Source organism: Lissotriton helveticus, chromosome 10 (assembly GCF_964261635.1).
Source record: "Lissotriton helveticus chromosome 10, aLisHel1.1, whole genome shotgun sequence".
In the NCBI taxonomy this organism is placed as follows: domain Eukaryota; kingdom Metazoa; phylum Chordata; class Amphibia; order Caudata; family Salamandridae; genus Lissotriton; species Lissotriton helveticus.
Window position 1 is genome coordinate 104,883,460 of NC_136071.1, and position 18,641 is coordinate 104,902,100.

An 18,641-nucleotide genomic window follows, 5' to 3' on the forward strand; every position below is an offset into this window, starting at 1 on the left:
GATTGCACTCCTACTACCCGTGTGACATACAGTGTACAAGGTAACCCTCTCGAATAATCATTGGGCAGCTGCGGGCAGACAGAAATGAGGGTTATTTTTCATTGCCTGGAACCTTTGGCGACTACGCGTGCAATCATGTGTCTGTCATTAGATTGCCCAAATGCTTAAACATCAGAGAATGTTTAAGTGTGAAAGAGTAAATAAGTGCACCCTTGGTTTGTATGTCTGTACCCATAAACTTGGTTAGTGTTCTGCTTCATCGCATGTGATTTGGAAACCATTATACTCCCATCATAGTTATCTTTGTGTCCACCTCACATTGACACCATTTTATAGTATTGACAATCAGCCCACCAGTTTCAGCTTGTGGAGGTTCTGTTGCGCATATGGACGTCAGCTCTTTACACTGGCTTATCATCTCAAGTGAGAATAATTAAACACATGGCACTTGAGCTGTCCTAAAGTGGCGAATTTGGAGCATCTCCACCTTTGTTCTGGAAGCAAGGTTCAATCAACATGTGTATTTTTGGATGATTAGGGATGCATAAATATTTTATTGGTTTTTACACCACGTTCAATCATGGATAAATGGAAAAACTCTTCTGGAGAGTTGTACATTCCAGATAGATTTAGACATACAGAAGAGGTGGACTTTTTAAGGGAGCTGTGAAAGGGTTATGAATGGGGACAGTAAGGTGAACCCCTTCGTCTTATTTGCCTAGGATCCTCTGATCTAACCCCCCCAAAAATGTTTTGATTTGGGATGAGTACTCATCACCAAAGAATGCCCCAACACTGTGTTGTATTAAGAGCATACCCATTCAATGCTTCATTGTGTTGCATCATGTTCAATCATGTTCCTCACCCGCTATCTATTGCTAATTCCGGGGTGAAGTATGGTCCAACAAGGAAGAGGGCTGGGTTGTGTGCATGAATGGAACACTCTTCTGGAGAGCTGCAGGTTCCAGGTGGATATGGACCTAGAGTAGTGGTGGATTTTCAGTCCCATATGGAGCTTAGAAGGGGATAGGAGTTGGTACAGTAAGGTGAAACCCTGCTACTTCTGGGCAAGGGATCTTCTGCTCAAGACCAAAGCATTATTTTTATTTGGGTGATTACCTGTTCCCCAATTGATCCAATACTGAAACAATGTGTCAGAGTTTGTCACAGCAAATTTGAATACAAAATTGTAATCATTTAACAAGGGTGGAGTTTTGTTTTCAATGCATGCATGAGTTACATGCTGCTGTTATCTTGGGGGCATATTATCAAGGACGGCGTTAAAATTATCGCCGGTTTAGCAGCAGAAAACCGCCGCTAAAACGACGATAATGGGCTTGATAATATGCCCTGGAGAATTCCAATAGAAGCCCATGTTCAAACCAGAACATTGACTTCTATTGGAATTCTCAAGGGCATATTATCAAGCCCATTATCGCTGCTTTAGCTGCAGTTTTCTGCCGCTAAACCGGAGATAATTGTCAACACCGTTCTTGATAATATGCCCCGAGTGACTTCCCTCAGTTTCTCCCAGAATTGAAAATAGGAAAGCATTCTGCATTAAAGTGCTCCATTCAAAATGGAACTTTGGAAGTGCAAATATATTTCCAGTAAAGCCCCACACAATGCAACATGGTGCGCCATTTTAGGCATACCCCCACCATGCTGCATTGTGTTACATTTCAGGCATACTCCACACAATTAAGTATTGCAACTTCCAAATAAATCAAACGAATGAAGCTGTGTCCAAACATAGCATCACCTGTTGGCAAAAAAGTGGTGCTGCAACTGCAGATCATCGGCACAGGATATGTAACTAGAGCAGGGAACAGCACTTCCCCATGTACATATTCCATGCCTGCAATCAGAGGAGGCAAGTGGATGCCCTGAACAAAATACAGAGCATCTGCATTGCAGCTACAACTTGAGCTAGACCATAGTACACTAGTTGCAGCCACAGTGTAGCAGCTGGACCCAGACCGGGAGCAGTGACATCTTGATTACAGAGCAATGGCTGCAGAAGCAGATTATATCTCAATCAATATATGTTCTCTGCTTCGTTTTTGCATATATGTGGAATGCAAACGCCAAAACGTGTTAACTGTCCCTGTTGTAAGATACACTGTTGTCCACTTTCTAACCTGAAAAGAGGACTGCAAATGGAATCATTGTATGTGTATGTGTGTGTGTGTGTGCGTTTGTGTGTGTGTGCGTGCGTGTGTGTGTGTGTGTGTGTGTGCGCGCACGCGTGCGTGTGTGTGTATGTGTATATATATGTATATATATATATATATATATCTTGTATTTTTTTGGAGTGAATGGACAGGGTAAAAAAGGCATTAGTTCATCCACTGTCGATAGGGCAGATGATGAAATGTCCTTCCTCTGACAGCCCTGACTCTGTTGGGCCAATAGAGAAGTGTTGCCCCAGCCATAAATGAGGTAGACGGATGATGCATTTGGCAGTCAGATTACCTTGTCAGCCAAACTCTAAATCTGGCCTTTGGTTTTCTCCAATGTGGTTTCTCAGTTTTCTATTCATTCTCATACTTTAGTGGTAACAACTGTTATCATGCATGTTCCTCTGCCGCTCACCTGTAGCTGTTGGGATTGTTGTTGTGGCGGAAGCATAATAAAGCAATAAAGCCGGCATCTGACAGCCAAGGTGGCAGGTGCAGAAGCTGTAACCAATCACTACTTAGGGCAACTATAGTACAGCAGCTGAAGCCGGAGCTGTTGCAAGTTACTGGCCTCTTTGTATCACATGGGACAGTAGAGATTCTCTAAAACAGCAGTGGCCTTCAATGGATGCCCATTGCTAGCTGTTTTGGCAGAACCGGGAGACCCAGTAGATTGAACACACTTTGCCTTGGTGGTGGCTGAAAATAGGTGTTTGAAGTAAGTAGTAATTCTGATTTGGAAACTGGGGACTGGGTTTGACCCAGGATGACCATAAACGGACCGAGATAAGGGTCATATGTATATAGGTACTGTGACTCAAATGCAGGCATGGCCGGTGTTGGTTTTAGTGGACAATGTGTTCAATAGCCCAGATTTAGAGTTTGACGGCAGGTGAATCCATTACAAATGTGAAGGGTATCTGCCTTATTATGAATGCAGTCTAAATCAAGCCCTCATACTTTTTCAAGCATTTCAGTGCAGCACCCAAATTTGCATGAGCTGCGCTGGCATTTTTAAAGACACACAGCCTCGCAGAGGTCAGTGTGCTTTGTTTAGCGCAGGGTTTGCACTGGAATTTTGCCCTCCCAGCAGGAACGGCTCGTGCAGGTAAGAGCGGTGGGGCAGGGTGGGGAGAGTCAACAGACAACGATGGGAAATAAAATAAAAAGAAAGAATCCACTTACCGTGCGCTCACCGCATCGTCGACTCGGTGATACGGCGAGCGCCAGGTAAGTCGTGTTCTTTTTTTAAATTTAATTTTTCATTATCATCGTCTGTGAACTCCCTCTCCCACCCCGCCACACTGCTCTTACCTGCACGAGCCGCCCCTGCCTCCAGTACAAATTTCTATGCTTGGACATCAAATTAGCTCCTGCAGTGTATGTGTGCTGTGCCCTTCAGCACAAATGTATTGAGTGGCTTTTTTTTTTTTTTTAGATATATGAACATTTGTTATTTGTTAGTGCATGCTTCAAGGAAGTGTTTTTTTTTTTACGTAAAGCCCAGCCTGGTTATCTCATTAGATCGGGGTTTGCATCAAAACCAGGGAGTATTTGCACTCGTCGGCTAAGGTAACACCCGAGTAACAATCCTATGAAGCAAACGCAAAGCAGCTCAAGGTGCTTTTATGGGCTGAGAAAGTGGGACCATTTCAGCATAAAATACCTTTTGTGCTGGCAAGGAAACACTATGCACCATTTTACACCACTTTGTGTCGCTTACTGCTGATGCGGGCCTGAGTTAATCTGGGGGAACATATGTAAAGGCATCCTTTAACAGTCAAGAAAATCTGGCATGCATCTGGCCCCTGTGGCTCAACATGTGACAAACCTTCTGTATAGTCAGATCATACAAATCCTTTATGGGTTCCGCAGTAGTGTGCTACTCGCCAAAAAAGCACTAGAACACCTCATCAGGGGTAGCAAGCGCTATATAAATGCAAACCTTTTTCCTTCTTCTATTCCTCCACTATCCTACTCAATCCAAATAACTGACTAAACTACGCACCACTCAAATTACTTTCATATTTCACTATACTTGTTCACCACTAAACCTTTATAGGTTCCGGAGTAGTGTGCTACTCACAGAAAAAGAGCTTCAACGCCTCGTCGGGGGTAGTAAGCGCTATATAAATGCAATTACAATACAATACAACATCGCACATGCTGATTGGCTGATGGTGTCCAGACAATACTATGATGCAAGTACGTCTACCTGGAAAAGAGCGTGTCGCACTGCCTTCTTTACAGTATACCTTTGCTCCCGACCCCACATTCTTACTCACTCTCCTTTTTCAATGTGGAAAAGATCCTCTAAATTTCCTTAGCGATTTGAATGTTTGGTGTCATTTTAACAGAATTTGACACATCGGGGATGTTTTATGTTAATCACCAATGGATTACTTTGTGAAAACCATAAGTAAAGGCGATAGTAAACTTGATATGTTGTTAATAAATGAAATGTGTTAATCAGATCAAATAAACTTCCCATATTATAATTTACAAGCAGTACACAGGCGAGAAATATGCAAAATTAAATCCATCATACTTACTTCCTGAGCTTCAATATGGTGAACTAAAAGAAAGTTAATAAAGACACGGTTAGTCCTTCTGCAGTGCGATATTAATAACTTCAAAATGGAGGTTCGTTTGAAATAGATAATCAGACTCAAGAAGCATTTCAGTTTGTATACTCGTTTTTAGGCAATGCAAATCTATCGCAATTCCATTTCTAGCAACACAAAACCTGTCTATTGAAGAAAAAAAATGGCAATTTGAAGAAATACAGGTTTAAAAAAGAAATGTTCTACCTGCGCATACAAATGGGCACATTTAGAAGAAACCTCTCGGGATTCACATAACTCTTTAACAAGATAATCCTTTATTTTACTTGTATTCAAATTCGCCTTCTTCCAATCTAGATCAACACCAATTTTTAGTCAAAATTTTTTTTTTCTTAAATTAGGGCCTGCTATAAGCTGAACGTTTGCCCTGAGAATGTTTTCTAATAAAAATGTAAAGATTATATGGAGATTGTTTTCTCGAAGAGCCAAACACTATTGCTTCATGTGCTTGTACTAGCCTAGGACTTTGGACCTTCAATCCTCCTTTAAATACTGGAAATTCTTTATTTCATTCTTATGACACAGGCTTTCAACTTTCTTGATGAAGATTCGACTACAGTTTGTACAATCTATTTTTATTTCATTACAAGAACATTCTTTCAAAAGTGGATTGGTGACAGCACCCTGTAGCAAGATTACTCTTGCTAATGCTGATGGAGAGATGGCACACACTCTCTGAAGCCACTGGAGGTCCATTGTGTTGTAGGTTTTCAAGCCCATGGTTGCTTTCCTATGCCCTGAAGGATGCTCACTTTTGTTCAACCCTACGGTCTGTTCACCCCATGTATGTTTACCTAGATACATCCCTGACAACCAACCACACCCATTAAAAGTAAGCTCGGTCAGCTTGCTGCCCCTGCCATGACAGATGGAATGCTCTGCTAAGCCCTGCACCAAGCCTCCCTCCTGTCACTAGGAGTGGCAGATAAGGGCAGAGGTGACTGCATGCTCTGTGGCTTTCCTATGTGTTTGAAGGGACGCCTGTGCGGAAGTAGTAAGGTATTTCACTTAGCACTGAAGCGAAATGTCGGCTGCAGCCTCCGTGGCCCACTCGCAACGTCGCATATGTCGCTTCAACGTGCTCTCCTTCATTCCAGCGCTACGTAAACAATGGAACTTGGTCAAGGGTGTCCAGAGAAGATTATGGAAGACCTGATCAACAATAGAGTTTGCAGATATTGACATAAAGCGGAAGTAGTTTACATAGTCAGTGTCTATGTTGATAATAAGGCATGTAGTTGCCCTCCTGGACTTCTGCTGAATACAGTGCATCATTTGTAGAGTTTTTTCTCCGGAGGCCAAGTGAGGATGGGGTGTGAGCTGGGAAGGCAGCCTTACCTTGCTCATTTTTTGGTCATGTCACATCAGCAGCAGCAGCAGCACCCCTACCGACTAACCAGGAGCCCTCTACTGCCTATAAGAGTGGCCTACCCATTCGGCTGTACTGTCCGTGTATCCAAGCAGCAGCATGCACCCCATGCAGGTGGGAGTGCGACAGTCCTTCCTTTACTTCCACTATGGTTTGTGGGACTAGAAGACAGGTGCCTACACACAGAATAGTGAAGAATCACTTTATTTTCTGCCTTCCGTCTAGTTCGCAGACTTTAGTGGTCAAAGAAAAGATGGACTTCCTGCTGTTGCCTGTTGCATAGTAAATGAACAAAAAGTGATAGATAAAATCCTTGATTCAATCTCAGCCACTGGTAACTACTTGGGGCTTTACCCCAGTCCATCAATTTGTTTGCCCACCATGCCACCACAGATTAAACTGACTCATACGCACCAACCCAGTACTTCTCTGAACCATAACACAAGCTACCCAATACCGTTTCAGCCTATTTGGGCGCTGCGGGGCTCCACTGAGCATGGGACTCATACCTGTGCATATCCTTCACACTTAGGGTGTCACAATGAATACTACCAAAAAGGGATGGATGATATGCTTAAATAATTCTCAGCCACTGTCAATTACTTTGGTTGCATCCCAGTCCATCCCGTATGGACCACCACGCCACCTCAGATTAGACCCAACCATATGCAAATCAGTCTTGAGCCTGCTCCAATATGAGTCGCAGCTGATTGGGACAGTGCAGAGGAGAGGAAGAGTCGCAGTCATCTGAAGTCACCAACGATTCCCTCATGAAACCACTCACATGTATTAAGTAGTAGCCGCCACCCCTGGACAGGAGCTGCATAACCTGGCTCTTACAACAGACATTTTTATACAGGATGTTCATTTCTTTTGGTGTCTTCTTGTCTCACTTCAATTGAGCAGCACAGAGAAATAGAGCACTATAGCAACATTTCAATTAAAAAATGTGCCTTTTCCCCCTTAAATAGGCTCAGCTACAAGATCGAACTCCCAGGTTGGTTCTGAAGCGGTAGCAGTAGCGGCCCGCGGTGGGCGTGCTGCCGGGCGCTGATGTGGGGCAGGGGAGGGGCAGGGTGGGGGGTAGTAAACTGCGGAATACGGCCGTACAAAGGTAAGTACACAAACAAAAAATAAAACTAATTTAGTTGAGCGCGCTGCATCGCCAAATGCCATGCAGCGCGCGCAACACAATTCATTTTAGTTATTAGTTTGTGTACTTACCTCTGTGCGGCCGTATTCCGCAGTTTACTAGCCCCACCCTGCCACTCCCCCGCCCCACGTCAGCGCCCTGCAGCACTCCCACCACAGGCTGCCACTGAGCGGTAGTAAGAATTTACCCACCAACATTGGGTCAGACTCATACAAATTTGCAATGCAGCAGTTGTGGCCACATTTGGTGCTTGAACATTGGATCCTGGTCGTATTTTTAGGATGTCCACAAGAAAAGTATGTAAGAACTTCGTACGTAGAAAGATAGGACATGACTATTCACCAGTGGTGTTGACGCCCTACATCATTGTCAGATTATCCTCTGACATGAATATCTTGTCCCAAATATCACCTACCATAACATCTCACCCCTGGTGACTACCCAATTGGACAATATTTTTGTAAGTGGTATTTCGTGCACTATATTTACATCTGACTATATTCAATATTTGTCTACACGATATTCTGACTTACAAAGGTTGTAGTCGGACCACAAGGTCTGAAAACTCAAGATGACCTTGTCACAGTCCCTGCTGCCTTCACTATATGAGGTAGACGATTATTCACTAAAGCAATCAAGGCCTGGAATTCTTTTCTGGTGTACTGTGCCATCCTTTAATAAATCCAGATCCTTTAATAATTTCAACTCAGTTCTTAAGACCACTCTATTTGTCTAAGTTCTCCTCTCGCTTATGATTAGTCAGAGCCTAGAGACGCCCCAGAGACGCCATTGCGTAAAGTGTGTTATGTGAGTATTTTACAACTAAAACCAACATTTATTTCATTCCACCTTGGTGGGTTGCGGTCAGAAGAGTAGTTTTCAAGCATCCTCATCTTTTTAAGCATTCCTTTGTGTTAGTGTTGGACAGAAGTCCAGAACCCCTCGTCCCATAAGTGCCAGGATACTTTTATTTCTCCTCGTTTTTTGCCTTTTCTATGTGTGCTGCATTCTGCAGCCAGTGGCGGCTCCTCCGCTAAGGCGAAGGAGTGTTGCCTCACTGTACAAAAGGAAAAATAAAATGATAATAACTATTGTTATTATCATTTTTTTTTCCTGTATACTTCAGGGGCGGGACTGGCAGAGTAGGGAGAGGAGTGGTTTTCACTCATGAAGTGCGCACAACTGCTTGCCCGGCCCTCATGGGCCAGCCAAACAGTCCTGCGCACTTTGCATCTTCATCACTAGGCTGCATTACCCAGCCTGGTGAGGAACATGCAAACCCTCCCAGTCCCTTTCTGAGCGCCGATCCACGGCGCTCAGACCAATCACAAAGCTGCAATACAGTTTTATGATTGGGTATGGGGAGGCTGGGTGCTTCCTGCTGCTGGTCGGGAGTGCAGGAAGATGTCGGAGGGACAGGGGACGAAAGGGAGGCAGCTTTCTTTTCAGGTAAGTGTTTTTCTTGTTTTCTCTTTTTGTCCACCCACGCTTCACCACCCGGGTCCTGTGGCAACCGATACTATTTGCAGCACACATAGAAAGAGGAAAGCACCATTAAAGATTGTTTATGTGCGGGAAGGTGTCCCTTCCTGCACATAAACAATCATTAAATAATTATGATTTGCTAGTTCTATGTTTGCTGCTGCCAATAAGCAACATGAAATGGTGGAAAGTTACCAATACAACTGGTGCTAATGGTTGGAGCGGCAGACCCTGATGGAGAGGTCTAGCCCGGGACCAGGGTTCAATTCCCCGCCTCGGTGGGTCTTGGGCTCAAAATTCCACGGACCTGATAATTCTCACCTCGGTGCCTATTCCAATCATAGAGTCCCACTCTGCAACTCTGGGCAATAGCTTGCTTAATCTCCACAACGGCCCCCACAACGCTAAGGATGCCTGGCCTCCACCTTGGGGGTGCCCAGGAGTGGACACCTCACAGGGAAAGCCAGGATGGGTTCCACAGCGGTATTCGTACAAGCGCCTAGAGACCCTTGCGGGTGAGTAGTGCGCTATAAAAGTATCAATTTACATTAAGTTCAGGAGGGTAGTTTTTTAGTGGGAGAACCAAATGACTTACCTAGAAATAGGAGCGTGGTGAGGGCCACGAGAATGGGCTGGCCGCCCTTCCCCCTCATTCTGTCCTGGGTGTAGGGCTCCTCCTGTGAGATGGGTCAGTACTGCGGAAAAGATGACAATCATTGTTATGTTTCTTGCAGCTGTTACTTGCATCTTGAACATATGTAATATGCTAAGCACAAGGTTTCCCACTGTTGCAGTACTGCATTACAATGAGCATTAAGACCATGCACGTCCATGGTTATTATTTTTTTAATATGCTTTATAAAAATATGAATATATTAAATCTATAAAGATCATGACATTTCACAAAAATGGCTACAAACGTTTTTTGAAAGGTTGCATTTGCTTTAATCACATATAACTCGTCTGAGTGCATTAGCATATTGGTGTAATGTACTTCTAAGATGTTTTAAAACTTTTTTATGTATTGTTAATAAAAAAATATGAATATATTGAAACACGATATGCTAAAAAAAATGGATTGAATCGTTTTCAAAAGTTACAATTGCATGAATAATTTGCCAGAATTCATGGGCACGGGAATACAGTACACCTTTATTATTTTTTGATTGTTTATATATTGCTTATTTAAAAAAATATATATATATTAAATGACATGACATTCGCCAAAAATGTCTAGAACGTTTGTAAAAGGTTACAATGGGATTGATTGTATATGACACCGCCAGTTCATGACAAAACAAGTACTCTCTGCATCGTTAACATTCTCAAAATGAACAATCTGTTGAAGCATTTCTCTCGGGAAGACACATAATTGTCACGACACAACATAGTTTGAACCATTAGTCTATATTTCAAGACAATAGAAACTACAGACCATACCCCTGCCTAGAGCTCAGAACCAAACTCCAATGGTCCATGGGAGAAAGAGAGATTGCTGAATCGAAATTTCATGTGACATTCAGGACATGTTTGGCTTTGCAGATTTCGGTAAATGCATTTGAAAGGTCAAGTTATGGGAGTGGTATTTCGCATTATTTTCATTTAATATGTCTGTGATTCTGTGCTTCATTTGTAAAATATTAGGAGCCAGGGCCCAAGGTATTACTCACTAGTGAACTGCAGCTTGCATGACCCACCTCATTTTTTAGCTGCAGGTTTAAGTTCAAGGTTTATCATTTTTTTAAAGCTATATTACATAGTTTAATGCTGCTCTAATGACCGCTGCTTAAAAATACACAGACACAGCGCCACCACGTGGGGGTTTCTCATAAATATGTAATGGTGTTTACAAATAGGTGCCGGTGCCGAGCACCGGAAAACGCCAGCACAAATAAAGCTCTGTTTACACTATTACATCCCATTAGGTAATTGAGATGTTGTTCGCGCACAAATCCTATTGTGGGGGCACAGAAACAAAGCCAATGAACAGAATGGCTGTTGTTCGATTTATTCACGATTTATTGCTATTTTATTTTCGCAGAATTGTCCTCGCCTCCATTTCGGACATGAGGATATATACTGGTTTAGTAATAGCATAAAATGCCAAATCGGTAGCTTGTGTAATGTTGTGTCATTTTTCAGGAATCTCATGTCATTCCACAAAGGAAATTACAGGAATTTAACAGGCGCCTAAATTTTAGTGCTAGTTCTGCACATGTAAACAGTATCCTGTGTGTTTATAACACATATATAAACCCATAGAAACGATGTAAAACTAGTGCAGAATTTACGGCGGACATTAGCACCATATTTAAAAATGCATAACATTTCGTTTCCTGTAATCCATTTCTTCCCATCCTGCTTATCAGGGTCAGCTAAGAAAGAACTAAAGAAACATGCAACTTTGCTCTTCCCCACCATGAAGATCACCAAATGCTGTATCTATCATATTTTCTGTTCTATGTTTGTGACACTCTTAATATACTTTCAAACCACATTCAGATTTTCTTCTTCCATGTTTAGGACTCTAAGAAGTGTTGGACATATCTTCTGTGAATTCTTGTTCAATACACTTGGTGATGAGTTCCAGTATCTTTTCCAGGTCTCGTGGTACCTGCAATATATTACATGTGCCATATTGTCCACTTGCTGACAACCACTGCAACCACCTTGTTTGTTCTCATATTCTTTTCAAGAAATAGGTTTTGCAGAAAGTGCACAACCCAGTTCTTGGACCTGTTAGTCTGGATCAGTGCAATTAAGATGTCCTCTTAGTTTGAAAAGTGCAGTATTTGGACGTCACACCCAAATACTGCCCTTTTCAGTCCTAGGTGAACCTCATTGTTGGCATTGCTGTCCCTCCCAAGCCTGGGGCGCTTTTCTACTGTATCTGTTGCTGGGACTCTGGTAACAGAGTACTCAACTGTGGGGATCCATCTAAACTTAGTCTCGGCTTTACTTAGGCACCAATGCCCTGTTGAGGTTTTTAGGGTACACGTTGGAGTGAGATGCCCACTAGATATCGTAACTGCTGGTGGACTTGTAATACATCCCCCATTGGAAGTCTGAAAGGCCCACATGCGTTGAGTACCTTTCATATCCCCATACCACAAACTTTTAAATGTTTGTATGAGCTTTTTGAACAAACTTACTGGGCCTCACTTTTAACAGATCTACATTATTGTTAATGTTTCCCATCAGAAGTTGTGCATATGTCAAATACCTGCTACTAATGATGCAATACTATGGGTGTAGTTCTTTTCTGCAAATTTTATAACAATCTGAGCAAACTTGATATTCTTCCCATTTTAAGACCGTTCAACATCACACAGTGCCGTCCTGCTTATCTTTACCTACAATCTTTGTCTACTATGGAGATATGCCGTAGTATGTCAAGTTTTTTGTGGGCTGTTATTTTATGCTAGAAAGAACATTTTAAATTGCTCTTGATTAGCATTGGGTATTGGTTTTTTTCTAATTCTCTGTTTTATGAATGGTTTTTATTATATGTTTGTGTACTCAGATTTTATAATGTAATGTGCTGCACTTGTATGATGTTATTATGAAATTGAATAAAGTATTGAAACAAAACGACATGAACAATACATTATCTGCTCAAAATAGCAATTAGCACCACAACATAAGAGATGTACAGTGCTATAAACCTCAGGGAAAGCTTTTACAAAACGCTACGCTGGGCATGCATAACTTTTCTGCTGAAAAGGCTTTTCTGTGGAATGTGAAGTTGATCAACTTGATCAAATCCTTTAGATATGTTTAAATCTTTTGTTCAGTTTAAATTTTCCACAATCTCAGTATTGAATTTGTTGCCACAATCATAGTGCTGTGAATAAAACCACAGGAATGGACACAGGTAGTACCTTTTCCGTGACTAGGTCCGCAGGAACAACAGACTACCTTTCTCCTGACAATCAGAGATCACCTTCTTTCTACAAGTTACCCAGCTTGGACAAACTGAAATATTTTCTCCCATTAAGTCTAATTTCTGAAGATTTTAACCCATCTATGCCCATTGTGTCATAGCCTTGAAAAAGCCCAGGCCTGCATGCCGCATTGGGGCGAAACACATGTCGACTAGTCACTCTTCCAAAATCTTGCATTGAACCAACGTTTGAAGATCACAAGTTAATAAAACAGTTAAACATACTATAATAACCTACCTACTTTTGTCTTCAATATACTCAGAATGACCCAAATTAAAAATTGACAATTAGATTTACATATCATATATGACTAACCTATTCTCTTGGTTAATATGTTCGTGGGTAGGGTGTGGTAGTGGGTTTATTACAACAGGAAGAATATTTACCAGTTTTCTTATCATTGTTCTAGATCACTTAATTGACTAGAGCATTTACAGTTGCGCCCATGGGTCCTTGGTTCTTTCATGGTAAGTAAGTAAAGTAAATCTTTATTGCTTGATTAATAAAAATCTTAGCAATCAGCTGCATAATAAAACACTTATATAAAGTAAAACAACATTTATTTTTCCCATAAAAATTACAGTGAATTCATAAAATACGAACAATATAAAACTAAAATATAGTACAGAAGATAAAATTACTATATATATCATGTTAGGCGCACAATGTCAACTTGGGGACCAACCTCCTGGTTGTTTCATGGACTAAGTAGGAAGACTTGCTCTTCGGCAGCAGTGAAGGCCATTTTTAGTACACCCAATCTGTATCGTATGATGAACTAATGATTCTTGGTGGCTCATAAAAAGCATATTAAAAAAGTCCTTCCCAAATTCCATGGTGTCAGTTTTTCCACCTACTGAATGGGAACCATGCCAATAATAGACTCACTTTGTGATGTGAGATCTAGATGTTTCATAACCTGAGATGACATGGGTGTGACATGATGTGACTTAGTGTATGTACCAGGATATGACACCCTTGAAAAGATTTCAAGGAGCAGCCGAACCAAGGATCACGCCTTCATGACTTAGTCGTCAATTAAAACAAAGGACGACCCCATCTTCATGAGAGGTGAGGATCCGCTTCCGGGAACCGCAAACCAGTGCTTGCGTCACCGCTGCTGCACTTGAAAATAGCCATGGTCACACTGTGTGACATGTTTTTTGTCACACACAGGAAAACTTGTGAAAAATGATAGTTGTTACCTTATCGTTCTTGCTTAGAGTATATACATATAACCAAAAGAGTAAGTAGTGAGGAAAATGAAAGTATAAACCGCTTCAAATAAATAAATAAATAAAAATGGAAGGAGTCCCACTCAGGGTCAGGTTATGTTCCAAAGAGAAGTGCTTAGACCAGGGGTGTCTAAAATAAGGTGGACCGGATCGAGGGTAGAATTTTGGGATAACCACAAAGGATACATTTTGAAAACAACGAAACTCCTATAAATCAGATTATCCTGAAAATCTGGCATGGATCCGGCCCTCCTGGACGCACATTGAACACCCCTAGTTTAGACCCTGTGAAGAAATGATGAGCCCAGGAACAGCCAGGCAGTGGGAAGGGACATCATTTAAGGTATTAATGTGTATTTATTTACGCGATGGTAAAGGGTATATTTGTGTCTGCCTGGAGGAAGGAGGACAAGGGTCAGGCGAAAAAGAGCTGAGTGGGTCTTTCCAGTGGTTTCATGATAATGTTTTGAGCTGTGGGTTATATATGTCAAACAACGCGATAATACCGAAAGACATTACCACGAGCCTAACACTTCACCACAACCGTGAAAAGTAATAATAAAGGTACGAAAAAAAGGAACTTACTTGACCACAAAAATGTTGTGTTGCTTTTCAGGAACAAACCACGAAAGCCCACTTTCCACACCTCCCCAGCTTCCCTGGCTCCCCTATTTTGGCTGATTTTGGGGTCTATTTTCCAGTGCATAACCTTGAATTCCCTTCTCTATCACATCCCTCACTAACAGCCTCTCTCCACACCATGCCAGTGTTCACTTTTTTCTTTTCCGAACTTTAATTTTAAAATGTATAAACGCATTTTTATCATCACATTGAAGTTTCTAAAAAAATAATTCACGCTGTTTTTTATTTGCTACAATTCTTTTATTTCTGTTTCTTATTACATGTTTCACTGTGGGGTTCTACTATGGAAGCAGCTTTAACTCCATCCCTCTCTTAGTAAAATAATACAATATAATTAAGCAATGCCTGTCTTCTCTAAGCAAACCCTCGCACCACGAATGGAGCTGGTGGTCTCTGTCCAAATCGTGTCTCATTCCTGGAATCCCACTAACATAGCAATCTATGGACATTTTTTTTACAATTACTTATTTATATTAAGCTAAAGATATATACACATTGCATGGGACTGATTTTTCCATTAGATGGCCTCCCAAGAAGCTTCCTTCTGTTTTGCAACAACACCCAAGAATCAGGTCCAAGGAGAAATCCCCAGAGGTTCCTCAAAGCCCCCAAGTCTTCTGTCTTATTGCCCTACCAGCTGCCCCTCTTCTGGTCCTGTTTACTCCTTTCATCAGGTTTCTGAGATGTCCAAGTGATCTCAATGTCGCAACATTTTTGTATTCTCGCGTTTCAGTGAAGGCCCCTTATGTCGCGGCCGTGATATAGATAGTGGACTCTTATCGCTGAGGTCACCAGGTCCCATACAGATGGGTTCCCACATCATCTGGCTGTTGGCCAGCATCTTCTAGTGCCAGGCCCATGGAAATGTGAAGGTCCATCCTGGACCCCCCTAATTCCAGGGGTTCTGCCGGGTTCCACACTGTCTGTAAACGCCAACGGAGATCCTAGTCAAGGAAAGATAATGAGGGCTACTCTGGTGCTATTTCCTGTGTCTCAAACCGTACCTCGCTGACGCAGAGGCAGGCCCAGAAGGCCACCAGGAAGGGCATTAATGTTATGGAATAGTTCTAATGTTTGGTGGCCTTCACTGCTGCAGGAGTATTGAGGCGGAGCCCTGGGGCAGAAGATCAGAAATTGAATCCTCCTTTTTATAGAGGAAGGTTTTTGAGAGGTCTTTGGTCCCATCTCACTTTTTGGGGATCTAATCCATTGGTCCAACCCACTGAAGTCATCATCGTGGCAGAAAAGTATTCCATCCACCTCCTTGCGCTCTCTCGATCAGTGCTTCTCAAAGCCCCTACACACCCATTAGGGAATAAATGTCACACATTTCAACCCTCTACGCTCTCTCCATCAGTGTCCACCCGTCACTGCCGCAAAGGGCTGGTGATGTGTTATGGCAGGTGGGCTTTAGACAGAAGGAGGAAACAGGATCATCTCTAAGTATGATTGACAGTCCATGATCCTAGGAAAATGGATGTATCTGCTTGTTCGACCAGCTATGTGATCTGGCAAACTTGAGATGACTTAGAAAGAGGCTAACCTGAAATATTGAGAAGTGTGTGCATTCAATGAACTTGTGTTTCTTCACAGCAAGCTTTTTTCGCATTGGCAGTGATTCTGTCTGACCGCCTAAGCAGAGAGGCCAGTGATCGCATGAGCATTAAGTATGCAGTATTTTTCACCCGCCCAGGACGGTTTCATGCACCATCAGACGCAGTTTGAGGAAACAGGTAGCGCCTTGGCGGACTTGAAATTCTTGTACTCTCACCCTGGCACCTTTTACCAACACCGATACCGCACCCTCGATTCACTAATGCGCCTTGAGGCGTTTCAGTTGCTGGTATGCGCTATATGAGCACCTGCACGTCATCTGGGGTGACAGACACACGGACACCTACTGGACTTCCAACACCACTCCCAGATCAGAAGCGGGGACCCCGAGTCCTCGGTGGCAGCCCGCTGGGGGGGCTGGGGGAGAGGGGGAGAAGAGGGGGGAGTGCACACGGGGGTTTAAATGAATGCAGAGCAAAACTATTTTAACAAGACTGTTATGTAAATTCTGCAGATACATCTCTCACCTGGCAGAAGCTTTCGATGTGTACTTTACACGGGCGTGGTGTTGTAAACGCTGGAGTGACATGTTGACTTAATTCATTTTCTTTCACCTGCACAATCTTTAAATTATAGTTTGCTTTACAGAGCACGACTTCTCTGGATGCCCCGGAGCTATCGAGTTACGAGTCACTAGAACGTTTCAGGTTTGGACCAGTCCTGTGGGAATGCAGTCCTGTGACCTACGGGTCACTCAAAAGATCTCTGCAGAGCCAGCATTAACCCACTGAACTATCTTCCAAATTACCACTTTGGGGGAAAAGTGCACACACCCTCAACAGTGCACGCAGACCTGTTTCGGGAGAGACATCCTGGCACTCTGCCACTTGCAATTAATTTCTAATTGTTTCTTGTGAAACAGTCACTGGGGACATAGGGATCCAAACGATTCCTGAAAAGACTATAGGGAAGCTATACAACCATTTTTTCCTAGAAAAAAGACACAACTACATGGCATGGTTAATTTCACACCTGTGGCATAGACTTTGGGGTTGGGATTGGTTATTCAGTGGGCACCATGAAGGCTTTCCTTTTGGAAAGGTAGTGGTCATTGATGTCCAGGGTCGTTCTGTGCCCCCAGAAATTGAGGGGTGCCTTTCGCATTTACTCCAATGTGTTCAGGGCCATAGTCGTCCAATTTCCCTCTCTCACCCCGCATGCAAAACCAGGCAGCAGCCGGGTCAGTAATTGGACTTTACATGTGAAGTTAACTACCTAGATCAGAAATCCAAGATTCATTTTTCATTTCACCTTAAGTTCAGAAAAGTAAAAAACTTGAAAGTCAAAGAGTTTCACGGTTTGCAGGGAGTTCAATTTTTTACTTTGGAACCAGGAGCTTTAAAGTGGTTAATGTTCTGATTTTTATCTTTGTGCGGCTCCCTCAATTCCTCCCTCCAATCTCTGTGCTCGCACTAGGATTCCAATAAATCCTATTGGCTGCTCCGACTTCCGTATTTGCCCTTAGAAATGAAAAATAAAAACGGGATAATGACCGCCAACTCAACTAACCAAAGGCTGCTACTCTTCCCAAAAATCAGAGAAGCGTCTAAAATGTGAGGCGTAAAAATGTCCGACTTCTCCCCAAAAAGGAAAAATTAACCAAAGCTAAAGGGTGCACTCCCAGAAAAACAAGAATATATTCTGGGTTGTGTTCTGCCAGCCGTGTTTTTTCACTGCATCTGCTTTCTTTCCCTCACGGTGGCTCTTTCCAGAATGCATATCTTCAAATATAGCCAGGAATCGAATTGTAACTAATAACCAAATTGTAACCAATTGACAAAGTTACATCATTTTACGTAAAATGTAAGATTACAAATATTAAAACTATGAAAAAATACAAAGCTATTCAGTAGCTCTGTTTTATTTTCTGTTCTCGTGTTTTTTTCATGATACTAATAATTTCTGAAAATAGTTTCCAAAAAAAAGTTTGTAAATTAATTTATGAGTTTTGTATTGAAATAAACTTAAACATAATCCTAACAAGGCTGAAATAAAATATGAGCTTGGCAGAGTTTACATTCATTTGGCTCGTTCATTGAACTTACTGTGGCGTGTCAGGTGTCAAGAAGGCAATGACTGGGCCTCTGAAGATGTTCTGCAGCAGGAACCGGTGGAGTGAGCGAGGGACAGTGCGACATCCTTTTATACCCTTCTCAGAATCACCACCTGGGCCTGGCCGGATGGAATGCGGTACAGGGAGATTTTTACTCTGACATCAATCCTTAGCACGAGAATCAACCAATCAGGCACTATATGCAAATGACACCCAGAACAGATGACATTCATTCAGCACCAGTGCCAACAATGTGGACCAGTGATTCTCAACCTGTGGCTCGGGGACCCTGGGGGTCCCCGAAACCTTCGGAGGGGGTCCACAGCTATTTTGAAAAATAAATAA

The 18,641-nt window shown here is 42.4% G+C and overlaps 1 protein-coding gene across 1 annotated transcript in view; it reads right to left on the reverse strand.

The window, feature by feature from the left end:
* LOC144783951 (uncharacterized) overlaps positions 1-18,352 on the reverse strand; it is a 266,569-nt gene extending 248,217 nt beyond the window's left edge. The window contains exons 1-4 of the mRNA XM_078662679.1: positions 18,289-18,352; positions 9,404-9,503; positions 4,729-4,755; positions 1,390-1,397 (exon numbers count right to left, since the gene is read on the reverse strand). Coding sequence (XP_078518805.1) covers positions 1,390-1,397; positions 4,729-4,755; positions 9,404-9,461 — 93 coding nt within the window. The 5' untranslated portion in view covers positions 9,462-9,503; positions 18,289-18,352. The remainder of the gene's footprint in view (positions 1-1,389; positions 1,398-4,728; positions 4,756-9,403; positions 9,504-18,288) is intronic.
* Between the last annotated feature and the right edge of the window lie 289 nt (positions 18,353-18,641).